The sequence below is a fragment of the Sinocyclocheilus rhinocerous genome, unplaced genomic scaffold (assembly GCF_001515625.1).
Source record: "Sinocyclocheilus rhinocerous isolate Xijiao unplaced genomic scaffold, SAMN03320098_v1.1 scaffold993, whole genome shotgun sequence".
Taxonomy (NCBI): domain Eukaryota; kingdom Metazoa; phylum Chordata; class Actinopteri; order Cypriniformes; family Cyprinidae; genus Sinocyclocheilus; species Sinocyclocheilus rhinocerous.
In genome coordinates, this window is record NW_015639771.1 from 2,294,827 (window position 1) to 2,312,806 (window position 17,980).

At 37.5% G+C, this 17,980-nt stretch overlaps 2 protein-coding genes across 3 annotated transcripts in view; both read left to right on the top strand.

The window, feature by feature from the left end:
- The first annotated feature begins 1,241 nt into the window (after nt 1–1,241).
- On the top strand, nt 1,242–5,507 carry LOC107751772 (protein tyrosine phosphatase type IVA 2-like). Of its 2 annotated transcripts, XM_016567539.1 has the most exons (9): nt 1,244–1,341; nt 2,072–2,110; nt 2,491–2,567; nt 2,867–3,131; nt 3,330–3,448; nt 3,539–3,631; nt 3,741–3,871; nt 4,151–4,225; nt 4,789–5,507. In XM_016567539.1, exons 5-9 carry the CDS (start codon nt 3,353–3,355, stop codon nt 4,898–4,900), a joined length of 507 nt encoding a protein of 168 aa, XP_016423025.1. In that variant the 5' UTR covers nt 1,244–1,341; nt 2,072–2,110; nt 2,491–2,567; nt 2,867–3,131; nt 3,330–3,352; the 3' UTR covers nt 4,901–5,507. The 2 variants fall into 2 exon arrangements, with proteins under 2 accessions (XP_016423024.1, XP_016423025.1); XM_016567538.1 differs by lacking the exon at nt 2,072–2,110 and having other exon boundaries at nt 1,242–1,341.
- Nucleotides 5,508–15,106: 9,599 nt separating this feature from the next.
- Nucleotides 15,107–17,980, top strand: part of LOC107751795 (apoptosis-stimulating of p53 protein 1-like) — a 29,651-nt gene continuing 26,777 nt past the window's right edge. Inside the window, exons 1-2 of the mRNA XM_016567564.1 lie at nt 15,107–15,365; nt 16,444–16,477. Of these exons, the coding sequence (XP_016423050.1) occupies nt 15,228–15,365; nt 16,444–16,477 (172 nt within the window). The 5' untranslated portion in view covers nt 15,107–15,227. The remainder of the gene's footprint in view (nt 15,366–16,443; nt 16,478–17,980) is intronic.

The following is a 17,980-nucleotide window of genomic DNA, read 5'->3' on the forward strand; positions in this document are numbered from 1 at the left end:
GATACATTGTTTTCAGGATTCTTTGATGAATAAACAGTAAATGTAGGCTATATATTAACAAAATGATACATGCAATAAAATACTCAACATTTTTATTAGTTCACTTTGTGCTTCTAACCACATATACACATACTAACTAAAATGTAGCATTTTCATGTTTTTTGTATAATTGTTATTTTAACGTTAACCATTTAGGTTAATAAAACCTATCTTTGTTTGGTAGCTACTCAGTAGTAACTAATAAGTAGCCTACTAAGCAATGCATAAAATCAGATCTTACCGTGTTTTGACGCGAAACTGATAGACATTGAAACTGCAAGCACAAAAAAAAGAACAAAACCAAAAGCACAAAAAAAGATGGAAAGGGCGAAACTACAGTAAAAGCCCTTAAGAAATTCTGTCCAACCTGATCTATGGCCTAGCCGCCATCATACCTGAGTGTGGTTTACACACATGAGACACCTGTGATGATGGAGCTGCTTTAGGAGGGTGTGGTGCTGGAGTGTGGGTGGTGCGTGCTGTTCATTAGATATTATCTTACAGACAGGGACTGTAATGTGAGTTGGCCTACAGTACACGATACATTTTGAAGCCTTGCAGCCTCGTCGTGTGTCATCATCACCACAGCCAGCAATCTGCAAATATGATATAATACATGAAAACACATGACAAAGGTCATTTTTTAATCCTTAAGATCAATATATATATTTTTTAAAGCAGATCGCTGGTATACATTGTCGGTTTTTGCTATTAATAGAAAAAAAGAATAAGTCATGCTATAACTCTTTCTCACCAGGAGATGGTGACAACTTCATTTAAAAAATGAGAAATGAAATCTGTGATGTGTTTCTTGCCGACTGTAATTAATAAAATATTTTTAATAAATATTTTAATGATATGCGTAACTATTTGATAGGGTTATATGGTTATTTTTCATTATGAAGGCGTTTGCATTATTAACCTAATTTAATACATATAAAAATGACTTTATATTAATTCATGCTTATTTTATGTAAAGTAAATAATTTTATCTACCACCGAAACTTTTCATATATGCTGAAATAATCACACACAACTATTAAAAATGTATAGTTTTTAGAAGAATCAACGTGATTGGTCGAGACCGATTAGCTAATGAAAAAAGGAACATCTATCCACTCCGTACGTTAAGGTGCGGTTTGTCGGCCACGTGACTGCGGGCAGCCAATCAGCGGTAATCTTCGCGGACCGGAATTGTCGCCTGGTTACGGGAGCTCTATGGTAGGGAGAGCTAGCCGGCTAGCCGCGTCTCTCAATCCTTTCTCTCTTTGTCACGGTATTCATATCTACCGTCGGCTCTTTGTAAGTATCTATATGATATCATATCTAAATTTTTTCTGTCATTAATGAATATATAAATGATTGATGGATTGTGAAATTGTGCGTGTCTTTATATATACGCATTTAGCAGCTATAACATACGCTAGGCGGACAAGAGCGATCTAATCGCGTAAAAACATTTGGGATTTTTTTAAACAATGATTTACCATTGTAATGTAATTATAGTATATTGTATGTCGTATAAACGTGTATTAATGACTTGAACTGTCAGATAATAGTGATGTTCATTGTAAATTACATCTGTTTTTATAAACTGCCTTAACATTCACACAATAAGGCAGTGGGTCTTATGAGCATGATGATTTACGTGTGGATATTAACAAAGGTAATATTTTATGAATCTGAGTTTTTAATTAAATGGTTGTTTATTCGGTCCACCACAAATATAGGTTAATGTGTGGTCAGCAAATGGATCCCATTGTGTTCCATGCATAGATATTATGCAGATTTTTCTCCGTTTTAAAAGTATCGTTTATCTAGATTTTTGTTTTGTTTTTGTTATTTACTCCCTCTTATGTCGTTCCAATCCAAAATATGATTTTCTGTCTTCTGTGGAAAACAATACAAAGGGACAGAATGACATTCTCAGTTACCATTCGCTTTCATTGTATGGGGAAAAAACACGTGAACACATGAAAGTGAATGATGACAGAGACTGTCTTTCTGCCTTACATCTTCCTTTGTTTTCCAGAGCAGAAAGAAAATGATAGGGATTTGAAGGAACATGAAGGTGAGTAAATAACATTTTTCATTTGTGTGTGAACTGTCCCTTTAAGAATGAGATAATGGTCAAAAATAGACAGTATATGGGCAGTGGATGTGGTGACTGAGATATGTGTCATACAATCATATATATATATATACACGTGTATATCCACCTTTTTAAGATTAATCTGAGGGTGTATTAATATTTGAATGCAATTTCAAATGTTTAATGTGTGTTAAATGTTACATAAGATAAGCTTTTATAGCATAAGTCTGTACTAACACAAATAGACGCACATCAGCTCTTTTCATTTTCCATTCTGGAATTCTTTCTTTAAAAATGAATAGTCTGAAATGAAGAAAAGTCTTATTTATTCCGTGTTTTACGTCGATTTTCTTTTCCAGGTGCAAAGTAGAGACAGTCACGAATGGTGAAGATAGAATGCAGAGTTCTCAACTTGTTTTCTGTTCACTTATTGAAAGTAAGTGCATGATAGGAAATATATATAAACCGATTGTGAAGTTTTTTTTCCATGTATACCACCATGTTATAATGTTGTGCAAGGCCTGTATGCTTTTATGATGAGAGTTCATAATCCATCCAATGGCCAAAGTCAATATCTGCAGTGGAATGAGGTCTCTCTTCAGTTGTAGGCTATATCCAGTAATCATTTGGTGTTAATGGTGACATGTTTTGATTCACTGCACTTGCTGGTTGTGATGTGCCTTAGGATCCACTGCCCTGGTTATTTATTGCTCGCCATCCTTTTTTTTATTCCAGGCTGCACATATATGGCGTTTGTCAGTGTGAGTGGAGACTTCTGCCAGGCACAGCACCTGGTCATTGTAGACAAGTGAACAGAGGGCCTGCCATATGAAGATTATACTACCTGACTGCCCGTCTTAAATTCTGCACTTTCGGGGAGCATCTTTTTTTGTGCAGAGTTAAAGTGTATGAATCGGTTTGAGCCAATCCAGGTACTAGAGAGTGAATCGTTGTTCCTTCTCTCTAGTGCCAACTGATCATCTCTCCTCTCCTGAATGGGGTAATTATAAATTGCGAATCAGAAGGATAGTTCCCTTCTTTAATTTTTATTTTAAAACCGTGGGAGCGTGAAAGTTGTTTCCTTCTCCTGTTTCCCTTTTTTTGTTGAGAGATTTGCCTCAAAGTCAAATTGCTTAGAGATTTTGAAATCATTTCTACTTCTGTAGAAGATTCAGAAGTTGTTGTTTTTTTCATCAAGTCCAATTAAATTTGAGTGTCAAAATGAATCGCCCTGCTCCTGTTGAGATCACCTACGAATGCATGAGGTTTCTCATCACCCACAATCCCACCAATTCACAGCTGGTCAAGTTTACAGAGGTAAGGATTAAGATGGGAGCAGTTCATATGAATAGCAATATTAACAATAGGGTCAAAGCCGACTGTTTTTTCTGTATTGATGTCTTTTAGGAGCTGAAGAGTTTTGGAGTGCAGACGCTTGTCCGGGTTTGTGATGCAACTTATGACAAAACACCAGTGGAAAAAGAAGGCATTGAAGTTTTGGTGAGATTTGTGATTAACCTCTTTAAATATCCCAAAGATTCTGATGGAATTTGGTATTTTGTGTGCGTTTATTGCAAAGGATTTAATGCAGAAATGGGTCTTCCTTTAGGATTGGCCTTTTGATGATGGTTGTTCGCCCCCTGACCAAATTGTTGATGACTGGTTGAACCTTCTCAAATGTAAATTTAAAGATGAACCAGGCTGTTGCATTGCAGTACATTGCGTTGCTGGATTGGGACGGTAAGTATTATCAGGGCACATGCTATTCAGTCAGATTCACACACAGATATGAAATGTTGGTTTGTTGTTGTCTGTTTGTAGCTCACTGAGATATTACACTGTGTCATTTTTGAGTTATCTTGGACCTGATGTGCAGAAACATGTTCTTTTAGAACATTTTGTGCTGTAATGGTGTGAACCTCAACATTTATCTAAATCAGTCAGGGAAATTCCTGGTTAATAACCAAGTGACCTGACTTTTAAATAGTTTTAAATGAGAACAGCTTTTTTTGTGTTCAGAGCTCCTGTCTTGGTGGCCATAGCCTTAATCGAATGCGGGATGATGTATGAAGATGCTGTCCAGTATATTCGTCAGTAAGTCACACAATCTAATGGCGCTTTTCCACTGCATGGTTCCACTGGGTAAAGTACCTGGTACCTGGTACTTTTTTTAGTACCACCTCAGTTGGGGTTCCAAGTGAACCGTACCGTTACCAAAACGTGACGTGTAAACTCTGCTGATCACGGATTGGCCGGAGAGAATCGTCACTACCTGCGTCACTGAACTTGCGACACAAACACAAAAGAACCGCTAGATTTAAATCAGCACAGCCAGCGAAGGATCGAACGCAACTGTTTTGAACGAGCGCACCTTTTTTTAACAACCAAAAAGTTTTGTTGTCTGTTGTGGAAGAACAGACGTTCCTCTCGTTGATAGCAGAGGAGCGGATCCAGCGAGAGCTTGATGGGGCGACGCGGAATGAAAAAGTTTTTTTTAGGAGTCGTGGTGGTAGCAACTATAACGACATGTGAATAATCCCGCCCACTCTAAAGCGGTACTGAACTGCAGTGGAAAAGCGCCATAAGTTTCTTTTCTTTTTTTCTGTGGGATATGATTTTTTTGGTCATTTTGTGATGTGAATGATTTTTCTTTTTAGGAAAAGGCGTGGGGCTTTTAACGCCAAACAACTTATGTACCTTGAAAAATACAAACCCAAGATGCGCCTGCGCTTCAAGGATGCCAATGGTCAAAACTGCTGCATTCAGTAAATAAACATACATCTAAAGGATCTTTGGAAACTATTGACATAATTGTAATTGTTAGTGTTGTTATGAGCCGTTTTTGTTTGATTACTATATTGGACTAGGATTTTGCTGTACTCTAGTGCCAAGCACACAAACAGGTTAAGTGCAGTATTAGTGTTTTTTTTTTACCAAACAGTCAAGCCAATCTTGTAAACTCACAGGCAAAGCTGGGTCTCACTAGTGATGTTTCTCGTTGTGACAAACACGTTGGTATAATGATTGACTGCAGTTGTTAGTTTTGTATGCCCTATCTAAATCTTGGTGTCCCCAGTTTTCTGGATTGTGTAACAACATCCTGCAGTGATCAGCATCCTGCAGTAAGTGAACTCACTTTGTTGGTGCTTCTCTTGAAGTCTGTCAGCTTCTCCAGAGTTACATGGGCACAACTACTGTATCTAATGTTATAGATATTAAACATTCCAAGAGATTCACAGCACTGTTGGACACTAGATTATGGACATCAGTAAAAAGGACAGATGAATGAAATCCTAGATAATCCAATCAACAAAACTTCCTCTCCAAACTGATTGCGAAATGAGTCAAATTCACATAATAAAAAATAATAATTGTATTTTTGTTGTCATGTTTTTTTTTTTTCTCTTCACTTAATGCTGGTGGAAAACTGAAATTTTGGCATAAACACATCTGATACACTGTAGTATGTGCAAGAAACATTGTATTAGATGTCAGATTGTAATACAATAGAATGTATATCATAATAGTAGTAAATATCCTCAATATTCATGTATGGTCTAAAGTTATCAAAATACCATGATATTGCCAAAGGCATGGTATTAAAAACATGGCAATACCATGGTACTTTTTTGTTGGTAAATAATATATGATGCAGCTTGTATTATAACAAATAATCGATTGAACTGCTTTACTCATTCATGTTTAGTAATTACATAATTAACGATGTAAAATCTGATTTATTTTATTTTTATTTATTTTTATTTTTGGCCAAAGGAAGAGAATATTCGTGCAAGTTCTAGTGTGTGAACTCTTTCGGTAGTGTTTTCGTTTCTTGACCACGAGTCGGTGCAATGCAGATTCACTGGACAGACAATCAAATGGATGTTGTCTGAACGCGAATCCTACTATGGTAAAGGCTTAGCTTATGAATATTAATTAGTTGCAGGAAGTTTTGCCCAGTATGATCTATAATATTCATGAGTAAACCTTCGCCATAGTAGAATTCGTAATTCCGTTGTCCCGGACTCTACGCCTATGGCAAGCAATATTAACATTTGCTCCTTACAAAAAAAACTACATTTTATGTTACTAATACATGTTTACAATACAAGCACACTTTTGACTAATATCTTGTACTTATTCATCACATGCTGTTGCTCAATCACTAACCCAATGTAAACCTACTTATTTCATTTTCAGTGTTAAATAATTTTCTTAATTATTTAAAGCTGCAGTCCGTAAGTTTTGCCTCTTTGTCGCCATCTCTGTTTGAAAACCTGGAATTGCAGCTGTGTGCGGAATTATCTAGCTTGCGTGGGTTGTGAGTCGGCACGGCTCCAGCGCGGATGAATCTAATGTTCTGAAGAATATGTGTGGCAGTCAGTCACCGCACCGGTGTGGATATTTACTGTACTTCGCAATCACAGATTCTAGCCTACGTCTTGGAATATGACCCAAATAAGAATTTTCACAGTATATTGCCATCTGACAAGTAAGTAACAAGTCTACCATGCTTGTTCTGACCAACTGAGGAAAAAAGCATTACCATAAATCTCGCTACCAACGGTGATTAAATCTAAAGATCAGTCATTTATAACTGGAATGTAATTAAATTTCATTTACATGTGTTTCATAAACACATAATCCTTTATGGATTACAATCCGCAAGAATTAAATTATTTAGTTAAATTCTAAAAATATTTAGTTAAATTCTAAGGTGATCTGTGGTTCAGATATCAGTTAGGCTATTCATTTCTGACTAGTATGTATTCCAGATGTTGCTGGTACCTGTTTCGATCATTAGTACTTATTCTTTAATCACTAGTAACCATTCAGATATTTACCAGTATCTATTCCAGTGTCCATACTACAAAATGAATGGACGAGTTCTCAGACACTGTATGTATTCCAGTATTCTCATTAAGCCATACAATAATATAATGAACAGTTTGTAAATAGTATGTCAATTAAAAATACGAGTAAAATATAAACAGATGCGAGTTAAAGACATAAATGTGAAAACGGCTTGCCATAAAACCTGCACAAAACACCGAAGCCACTGGATTGGGACGCCGCTGTGACGTAAATGACCCAGTGTTTTCATGTTTTTGGTGAACTATACCTTTAACTTTAATTAATGAACTGTGAACTGCCATGAACAAACAATGAACAATTATATTTGTACTAACTAATATTAACAAACATTAATAAATCTGCTTAAAAATATATTGTTCATTGTTAGTTCATGTTTGCTAATACATTTACTAATGTTAACCAATGAAACTTTATTGTAAAGTGTTACCGGATTGTCTTGTTCACCCAATTATTACTATAAAATGCTATGTATTTTTAATTCATTCCACTTTTACTGATATTTATTCTACATTCTGGTTGTGTTTGTGTTCCTCATCCTGTCAGATTTCTTGTACTGTCATTGTTTCTGTGTGAGAGTGATGCAGTTTGTGGCTGTGTTGAATGAAACATTAGCCTGCGGGGAGTATTGTAAGGCGCTGTGCGGTGAGCTGTGGAAAGGTTGGGTCAGTTGTCAGAATTCCTGAATTGTGACACACTCAGGGTTGTGTGCTTTTAAATCCCTCACACCCCAAATCCTGGAGCACTTTTTCCAGCAGTTCCAACAGCATACTGTTAGAGTAGAAACTGCCATCTTATTTTCCATCTCCATGAGGCAGAAGTGTCCCTCAATAGGACGTATCAGAGCACAGATTACAGGGAGAGCCAGATGGGGTCAAAGATCAAAGGTGAATGAAAGTAGCATCCTCTGTACTGAAGTTAACCTTTCACCTTTGCACAGGCAGTCACCTTTGGAGTTCAGACAGATTGGACTGAGAGTGGATTTAGAGTTAACTAACAGAGCTAATGGACTGCACACTTCCCCTTTGGAGAATTAGACAGAGATTCCCTCACTTTTGGCTGCATGTTTCCCCCTTTTGCCTTTAGTATACCACAGGAATGATTCCATGACATGTCAAACTCCAACGCAGACATGTGCGATTAACCTCAGGACTTCAGATTGACATGTAATTATAAAAGTACTACAGCTTAGATGTCTTTAAATCCTGCTAGAGCTTGAGAATTGATCTGACAAACAACCAACACGCACAGATTAGTAATGGGAAGTCCGATACTTTTCCGCGAACTGGTTGTTTCGTACAGTTTGTTTCAGTGAATTGGTTTAAATAACCGATTGACCAGTTCATTTATGTCACGTATACACAATTCAATTAAAGGGGTCATGAACTGCCTTTGATTTTTTTTTTTTGTACTGTTCTCTGAGGTCCACTTATAATGTTATCAAGATTTTTACCTCAAAAAAACATCATAATTTAGAAGTAATAGGCTATTTTCTGCCGTTTTGACGCCCCTCATCTTAACGCTCTGTTTGAATAGGCATGGCAGATTGTAGACTCTGAAGTAAACACCCACTGCTGTGATTGGCTAACAGTTGTGTATGTTTGACAGCCTGCATTCCTCATAGATGGACGCTGCTGTGATTTAAGTTAAAAACGCATAAATACTGAGTACATATCAAATTATTTGTAATAACAGACAAAGCAATAGTGACTACGTAATAAAAACAGTTACTCACACTTTTGTGGTGCAATATTACTGTCGGATCCAATAAAGTCGGCACAGCACCGTCTTTTAGTTTCAGTCTTTCTGAAAATCCTGTGTCAAATTGTGCCTTGTTTGTAAAGGAATCCGGCACATATCAAACGATCTGTAATAACAGACAAAGCAATATTGACCACGTAATGAAAACATTTACTCACACTTGTGTTGCGACATCGGATCCAATATAGTTAGCACAGCATCGTCTTTTAGTTTCAATCTTTCTGAAAAACCTGTGTCGAATTGTGCCTTGTTTGAAAACAAATCCGCAGTAAAATTAAGTGACCAAAGGACCAAGTTCTTACTGATGCGGTCTGGCACTTTATTAAAAATAAAGTTCATCATATAAAGTTTTGGTTTTTGCGTAGACCTGCGTTCGCCCCTCTCTTTATTTACACTGCATGCGTGATTCGGTGGGTGGGGCTAAACAGGCAGCGATGTAGAAGCAGGTGTTTATCTTCTTCTGTGGAGGTGTGTTTATCCACACAATTACGTCATAATGTGGCATATTCCACAAGCTGTGGTTTTGGCAGACTGACTTCAGTATTAGCTGTTTTTAGACTACCGAGAACGTTTTGAGTTCTGAAACTTACAGAATGTTTTTATAGCACAATGACCTCTTATATATTAAAAGATCAAGGAAATTTTGATTTCTCAGTTCATGACCCCTTTAATAAAGCACCCAATAATAATGAGATATGAGGATGTTTTATGTGTATGTTCCTTTGTATCTCGAAAACTGCTGTTATTAACTGACTCTGCCATTGACTGCTGCCATCCGATCACTGTTGTATGTCCAATAAATTTTATTTGATATACTTTATCCTTTTCAGTAAAAGACATCAGAAACATACTTTTTTAAACCCTTGGCAGAAAGTTTGTAAGTTGGGCTTGACCGCATACCTTCATAGGAGCACCGAATGAGTTGGGAAAAGCCGGCATAATAGGATCATATACTCTTGGATATTGGCTCATTTTGAGTCGGAGTGACTGTCGGGCACATCTGAGAGGGATTTTTGATTGAGTAACTTACAGAGCCATGCTGACTCGAGCTGCAAACTGTTTTAGATGATTCAGTCCAATTTGGTGAACTGATTTATCCAGTTTACTAAAAAGAACGGGTTCAAAAAACGTTATGTTTGCGATCCTTACGTCACTAACCCAGATCAGTCTTTTATTTTCAGAGCTGGGGTTTATGTTGACTTACTGTGCATATGCATATTTATAACTCTAGAAGTGCCGGATGGGAAATGCAGAAGTATTTTCTTCCTTTGGGACAAGATAAATAAAATATCAAATATGATAAGCAAGCAGAAATATCTGTCTTCATGTTAAGTTAATTAAAGTCTGGAGAATTTTCAGAAGCTTGCCGCTTGCAATAAGCAAGAGTTATTCTGTTTTGCTATGTAAAATCGCTCACAGCATTTTGAATATTCATAAACATCCATGCCGTCCATAGTGCAAAGTCTATGACAGCTATAAGCTATGACAAGTGAGTTTACGTTTGCATATTGAGGCAGTAAATAGGAAGATGTGCTCTGTTTACCTCACATCTTGTTCATTTCCTGTAGAACCGAGTATTAAAGCTTCTAGATGAACCATGACAGATTTTCATTTGCTGTGAAAACATGAATCTGTCTCTTCTTGTCAATTTCCAGTTATAGATTGAACAAATTGTGCCCTAGGTGAACGCATACACATTTCGACTGTCTCATCGTGTGTTTTTGCCTGTCCTTTACACTCTGGTTGGCAGTTTTCTGGCTGTGACATTACAACTTCATCTGCACTCAGAACAGAGAGTGTTGGCAGCTCAGGATCTTTAATACGTCCCACATTGCTGTAGTAGGAAGCTGAGCCAGTGTGTGCTTTAGTTATTAGTCCTCACTAGTGTCGCTCACATCTCCCCAGAGACTCATTATTGAAATTGCGACCTCACAGTATTGCTGAATCTCTACATCTCTTGAGGGAATCGACTCCTGTGCTTCACCTTTGCAATAATGGTTACTTCGATTATTTTGTGACTAGGTCAGTTTATATATCAATACGAGAGGGCAGTAAACTTATGAAGTTATGATATGATGTCAGTGTCCTCAATGGGTGCAACATAATAAGGTAAACATACGTCATAGATGTTACTATGTTGTGGATTTCAGCTCTGCTGAAATTGACGAATCTGAAGCTAGGACTGAAACTATACATTTTATAATTAATATCATTAGCACAAATTATTACATGATATAGTGCTTGGCAGAACATTTGTATAAATATATAAATATCCGTATAATTGTTGTTATTATTGTTGTTGAATAATTGCTGAAAAGTATGTTGAAAACAATTGTGCTGCTTAATATTTTGTGGAAACCATACATTTTTTCAGGGTTCTTTAAAATAGAAAACCTTTGTAACATTAGAAATGTCTTTTGTGTCTCTTTTAATCAATTTAATGTGTCCTTGCTGAATAAAAATATTAATTTATTTAAAAAGTATATCATACTGAGCTCAAACTTTTGATGGGTAGTGTACATCAACCAACCTGCTCTCTGGATATTGTATATCGGCCATTAAAAATGTATTAATTTCTTTCAGTTAACTTTTAAATGGTAGTGTAAATATATGATGTAGCTCTATATATAGCTGTAGATTTTTTTTGTGTGTAGTTGTAAATATTGTAACTATATCTATATATACTTCTCTATATATAGTTACACTTTTTCTGTCTGTCTACATGGAAAAAAATAAAACTGTGACTAATTATTATATACTGTGAACAATTATTGATTATGAGTAAGAGGCTGGAGAGTTATTTATGAATTCTTTATTGGAATTCAAGATGATTTATTCTCATTTTCCCCTAATTTTTCATTTCAGTTTCCTTTTAGTCCTTTTTCCATGCCATCAAACCCAAAACTTCCATTAAATGTGAAATCCAAACATACTCTGGTCTGTTTTCGAGCTCACTGGGTCCAGGTGTCAGACTCAGCCATGAGAACGAGGAGCTGTCAGGGCCGTTAAATGCTCCGAGATTGAGTGTGCTGTTTACTGCTGTTAACTGCACTTAACTATGCAAGTCTTTGACCGGCAGTCAAGTGAAGGTAACTGGCATGTTTCCGTGGATGCAGTCGTTGCTATGGACACCCTATTGACGGCTCAGTACAGTGAATCAGGTGAGCATTCACAGTGTCAACAATCCCACAATGCTTAAGCAGGGGCACATATCCATCTGTATCAAATGAATTAAAAATGCTTCGAGTTATATGTTGAGACATTTGGGTGTTAAGCAGTTTGATAGTATTATATGATGTTCACAGAAGTGTTTTGATGTCTTTTTTAGGATTTTTCATACAGAAGCTTCTTATTTAATGACATGTTACAAACTAAAGGAAGCAATAACCGTTTTTACAGTGAAAACTGTGCAGCTTTACCCGGTCAGACGTGTCCCAGCCAGAGCTCTATTTGTCAGATCCGTATTATTGTATGGACCCACAGTGACAAGGCCTGCCTGTGTTCTGAGATTTATTATTGACAAAGCATTGAGGGCTGCGACTTCAGCTCCTTCTTTTGGAATCAGAAAACCTTCTGTAGATACTGCGCAATCGTCGTGGGTAGAGATGAACGAGATGCTCAGCGCTTCAGAACAAGTCCATATTGATTAATAGTGGTGCTAATGCTAAAGCATGCATCACTATTATTATTATCATACTTATAAACATTAGGGTTATTTTTCCCAGAGCTTAGTTTTCAAAGCAATCAGATATTCAACTTTTGGACAATATTCATCTGGCAGACAAAAGAAGTAAGAATATCGTTAAAACAGTTCATGTGACATCAGTGGTTCAACCGTAATTTTATGACGCTACGAGAATGCTTTTTGTGCGCAAAGAAAACAACAACGATTTTATTCAACAATTCTTCTCTTCCCTATCAGTCAGCTCGCACATTCATGACAGTACCACGATGCATGCGTGTTTATTCCTTTGCTTGTAAAAAAGGCGCAATATGTCTGGGGTCTACATCAGAACGCCGGCACATGGACTATTTTAAGAATGTTCAACTTTTGGACAATATTCATCTGGCAGACAAAACAATAGACATAAAAAGAAAAAAATGAACTGAAAAAAAATGTTGTCATTAATTACTCACCCTCATGTCTTTCCAAACCTGTATGACCTTCGTTCATCTTCAGAACACAAATTAAGATATTTTTGATGAAATCCGAGAGCTCTCTGAGCCAGCCTAGACAGCAATGCAACTGACAGGTTTTATGGCCCAGAAACGAAGTAAGAATATCGTTAAAACAGTTCATGTGACATCGGTGGTTCAACCGTAATTTTATGACGCTACGAGAATGCGTGACAAGGCCTGCCTGTGTCCTTTCTGAGATTATTGACAAAGCATTGAGTGCTGCGACTTCAGCTCCTTCTTTGGAATCAGAAAACCTTCTGTAGATACTGCGCAATCGTCGTGGGCAGAGATGAACGAGATGCTCAGCGCTTCAGAACAAGTCCATATTGATTAATAGTGGTGCTAAAGCATGCATCACTATTATTATTATCATACTTATAAATGTTAGGGTTATTTTTCCCAGAGCTTAGTTTTCAAAGCAATCAGATATTCAACTTTTGGACAATATTCATCTGGCAGACAATCTGAGATTTATTATTGACAAAGCATTGAGTGCTGCGACTTCAGCTCCTTCTTTGGAATCAGAAAACCTTCTGTAGATACTGCGCAATCGTCGTGGGTGCTCTCTGAGCCTCCATAGACAGCAATGCAACTGACAGGTTTTATGGCCCAGAAACAAAGTAAGAATATCGTTAAAACAGTTCATGTGACATCGGTGGTTCAACCGTAATTTTATGACGCTACGAGAATGCGTTTTGTGCGCAAAGAAAACAACAACGACTTTATTCAACAATTCTTCTCTTCCCTATCAGTCAGCTCGCACATTCATGACAGTACCACGATGCATGCGTGTTTATTCCTTTGCTTGTAAAAAAGGCGCAATATGTCTGGGGTCTACATCAGAACGCCGGCACATGGACTATTTTAAGAATGTCCTTTTCTGGGCCTTGAATGTAGTTGCATTGCTGTCTATGGAGGATCAGAAAGCTCTCGGATTTCATCAAAAATATCTTAATTTGTGTTTGAAGATGAAACGAAGGTCTTACGGGTTTGGAACGATAAGCGGGTGAGTAATTAATGACAGAATTTTCATTTTTGGGTGAATTATCCCTTTAAGGAGGGATTCAAGTCATATCTAGAGACCAGAATATCTTGGTGGTAGGGGCACTTTTGACATGAGCAAGTAAGCATCCACCCAGAACATCCTAGCAACTGCTTAGCAGTGTTTTTGTAATCACCTACAAACCCTAGCAACCACCACCAATTCCTTTTCAACCATCCAGAACATGCTAGAAACGGCCTAGAACATACTAGCAACTGCTGCCAACTATACAGAATACCTTCGCAACCGTTTAGCAATGCTCTGTAAACAGCTACAGTAGATTACACTAGCAATTGCATAGCAATTTCCTTGGCAACCACCTAGAACACCCTATCAACTGCTTGGCAACCATTCAGAACACTTTATGAACCACTTAGCAATGCCTTGGCAACCACCCAGAACACCTTTGCAACCATTTAGCAACATTCTGTAAACATCTACAGTAGAATACCCTACCAACTGCTTAGCAAAGCTTTGGCAACCATTCAGAACATGCTAGAAACTGCCTAGAAAATGCTCTGGCAACAACCCTAGCAACCATTTTGTAATGCCTTGGTAAAATGTGGTTTGTATTTTAAAGTCCACGTGAACCGGAAGTTGCTGCCGACTTCAGTATTGTGACATTTCCAACAGAAACGGAATATTGAATTGAGTGCAGGGTTTTATTTTTCCAGTTAAGGGTTTTATGGCCAAGCCGTCAAACATTGTGTGCTAACAAAGTACATTTTGATTTCATGAGGACTTTAATCTGAATGGATGATCGGCAAGTTTTAAAGCCTTTGCATACATTAAGTGCACACTGTCTATCTGTTCTTCTTAATTCGATAACGTAAATGGCATGAGTGTGACTTCCTATGCCGAAGTGTGTGTTTTAGTCTGAGTGAGCGTGACGTGGAGTTCGGTCCGCTCTATCAGTGACATGTCACAGGACGGTCTGTGTATTGTCATCAGATACTTCTTATCTTCCCCTGGCACCTCTGCTTGTCCCTGAGGGAATGCAGTTTGGGAAAGAGAGCTCGCCCACCCTCACCGGCCCCCCTCCCCTTCCCAAAATTCCCCTAAACCCCCTCCCCTTCTTTGACCACTCTATAGTATCTCCACTCACACACTCTCAGTCAGACAGACAGCCAGGCACCCAGAGAGAGAGAGAGAGAGACAGACACACTCCAGTGGCAGCAGGCAGCTCCCCAGCGCCTGGACTGCCCGGCTCCTCCAATCCATCAACCCCAGCCTCAGAGCTCCATGAGGAAGTTCATCAGTATGGTGTTACGCAGCCTGGTCAGTGCGTCCAAGGCCAGGCCCTGGCTGCAAAAGAGAGCAAGGGCGCAGGATAAGGAAGACCGGATGCTCAAGGTGCCACACGAGGTGACTAAGGTGAAAGTCCGGAGGGCTTAAGACAAGCGAGATAGGGGCAGACGAGGGGACGCTGAGGATAGAAGTTTAGGCACTTGTGTATGGCTTAAAATAGCGGGACATGTCTGGGGCATGGCGGATTTCAGAAGATTGACATTTGTTTTTAAGTGCATGTGTAAGTGAGGAGTGTTAAATGGAGTCTTGCTATAGTTGGAACGGATCACGGATATGTTAAATCAAAGGGTGCTATTTTACGCACATGTTTGTGGCATGCTGGGATAGGCTTGTTGTTTATTTCTTGCATGCAAGCTTTTGTAGTTTGGAAAACTTGTGGTATGCTGTTGATTAGGAGAAAATTCTCTCAATTTGAATGAACAAACAAAAAATATGTTGACAGAAATCCACTTAAAATGGAAGTCTAAGATGAGTATGGGGTGTATTTCCAATTTCCATTATAAGTACATAATTTCTATGTTTTTGTTTGTTTGTTTATGCAAATTGAGGGACGAGTTTAAATTAGTTTCTGTGTGTATTTTTAAATAGAATCTGGAGCTTTCATTCAGTAAAAGATGATGTTACATTTCAGTGTTTCCCAGGATTCACAGACTGTCATTCAGTAACACTTTACATGAGGTTTCATTTGTGAACATTTGTTAATATACAGTACAAGACAACATGAACTAACAACGAACATTATGCTTTTTACAGCATGTATTCATCTTTGTTAATATTAGTTAACAACTTTTGATTTTAGAAATTGATTGTTAATGTTGAAATGAACTGGCTGTAGAAGTATTGTTCATTATTAGCTGCATTAAAGTTTTTAATTAATGAACCCTTAATGTAAAGTGTTACCTGTCGATCTGCTTTTTTCATTATTTAAAGGGATAGTTCACCAAGAAATTAAAAATGCTGTCTTCATTAAATCAACCCTTGTGTCATTCCCATTTCCAGTTTTTTCTGTGGAACACAGAAGATATTTTGAGAAATGTCTTTTTTTTTTTGTCTATACAATCAAAGTTGTCCAGTGTAGTTTTAGACCCCATTGACTTTCATTGTATGGACTAAAACAGTTCTTCAGAATGTCTCCTTTTGTGTTCTTAAGAAAGAAAGGTTCACAGGTTTTGAACGTCATGAGGGTGAGTAAATGATGGCAGAATTTTCATTTTTGGATGAACTATTCCTTTAATTCTAATTGATTTACAATGTTTGTCTTTGGTCATGGCTTTGGTCCAGTAATTGAATTGTTCAGATGGCGTGTTAGCATGATTTGACTTTTATTTTTTATTTTTTTTGGCCCTGAGCTATTTTAATATGAAACCTTGTGACAATAAAATTCCAGGCAGCTGTCCAGGTCGGGATTATCCGCTGTCTTCACAGATCACAGCAGCATTTCTGGATTTGTTTGGCTTCAGCCAGCGAAACAGTTCCCTTAGCTCTCTGTAGCCACACGCTTGCATGTTTGCACCCCCGTCTAATCAGATTATTATAGCTCTGCCCTGTAATCCAACCCTCACAGAATTTCTCTTTCAATCTGCTGCTTGCTTGTTTGGAGGGATTGTGTTACACTGTTAGGAGTAAAGCCTGCCCCGGGTGGGAATTGAATTCAGATGGATTTATAAGATATACAATATTTAAATTTGTAAGTGAAGTGAAGCGGGATGAAGGATACATCAATGTGTTTACATTTTATTGGAGACTGCTGTAAAAAAAATACATGTATTTCCCAAATGCCTGGTAAAGATGCCTAAAGAGATTTATTTTTTACAATCATTCAAATATTTTTTTTAAATACTATTTTATTTAAAAGGGTGTTTAAAGGCATTTTATTTTATTTTAATTTAAAGTGGTGCTTAATAAAGCCTTTTTGTTTATTTTATTTTATTTTATTTTATGTTTTGTTTTGCCACTTGACATCTCACCGCAGTGACTTTTGCACAGGTGAGCACCACCCAAAATCTGACAAATGCCATTTGACCAAAACTTTTTTTTGTCTTGTTCTTCATCAATGTTTCTTATAAGTTTTTTGGGCAATTCTTAATCCAATTTTCCTGACCATTAGTTTAATCCTCTTTGATAGAAACCCCACTGAATGATGGAGTATCATCTAATGACTAGATAAAATAACTTGTAAATTGACATCTGAGTACGACACAGGCTTTGCTGTCCTTAAGGTATCTTTCCTAAATCTCCTAGAAACCTTAGATATTTTCCATTTTGTGTGTGGTTAAAGTCCTTGCCAATATGTTTTGGTACGTGGGAGATAATAGATCAGGCATAATGATTACTTTTTCTTGGCAGTGTGTAGAATAAACATGCAATTCCCTTGATTTCAGCTAAACTTTTAAATGTCTTTTATTTAGCTCTCATCTGTCTTTGCAATTGGCACTCATTTGATGAGACGGCTCTGGTGCAGACCACTGGGAAAATGTATGTAAACAGTTCGAGAATTATGACAAGGCAAGAGAGATTAAGGAGAAGCCCACACAGTCAAAATGAGAGGCTGGAAGTTCACTCAAAGAAAGATGTTATTCTTTCCTCTTTACAGATGATTCTGACACATATTTGCAGTGTTACAGTCACACCAGTTCATAGTTGTGTGTGTGTGTGTATAAGTGTGTGTGTATGTGTGTGTGTGTGTG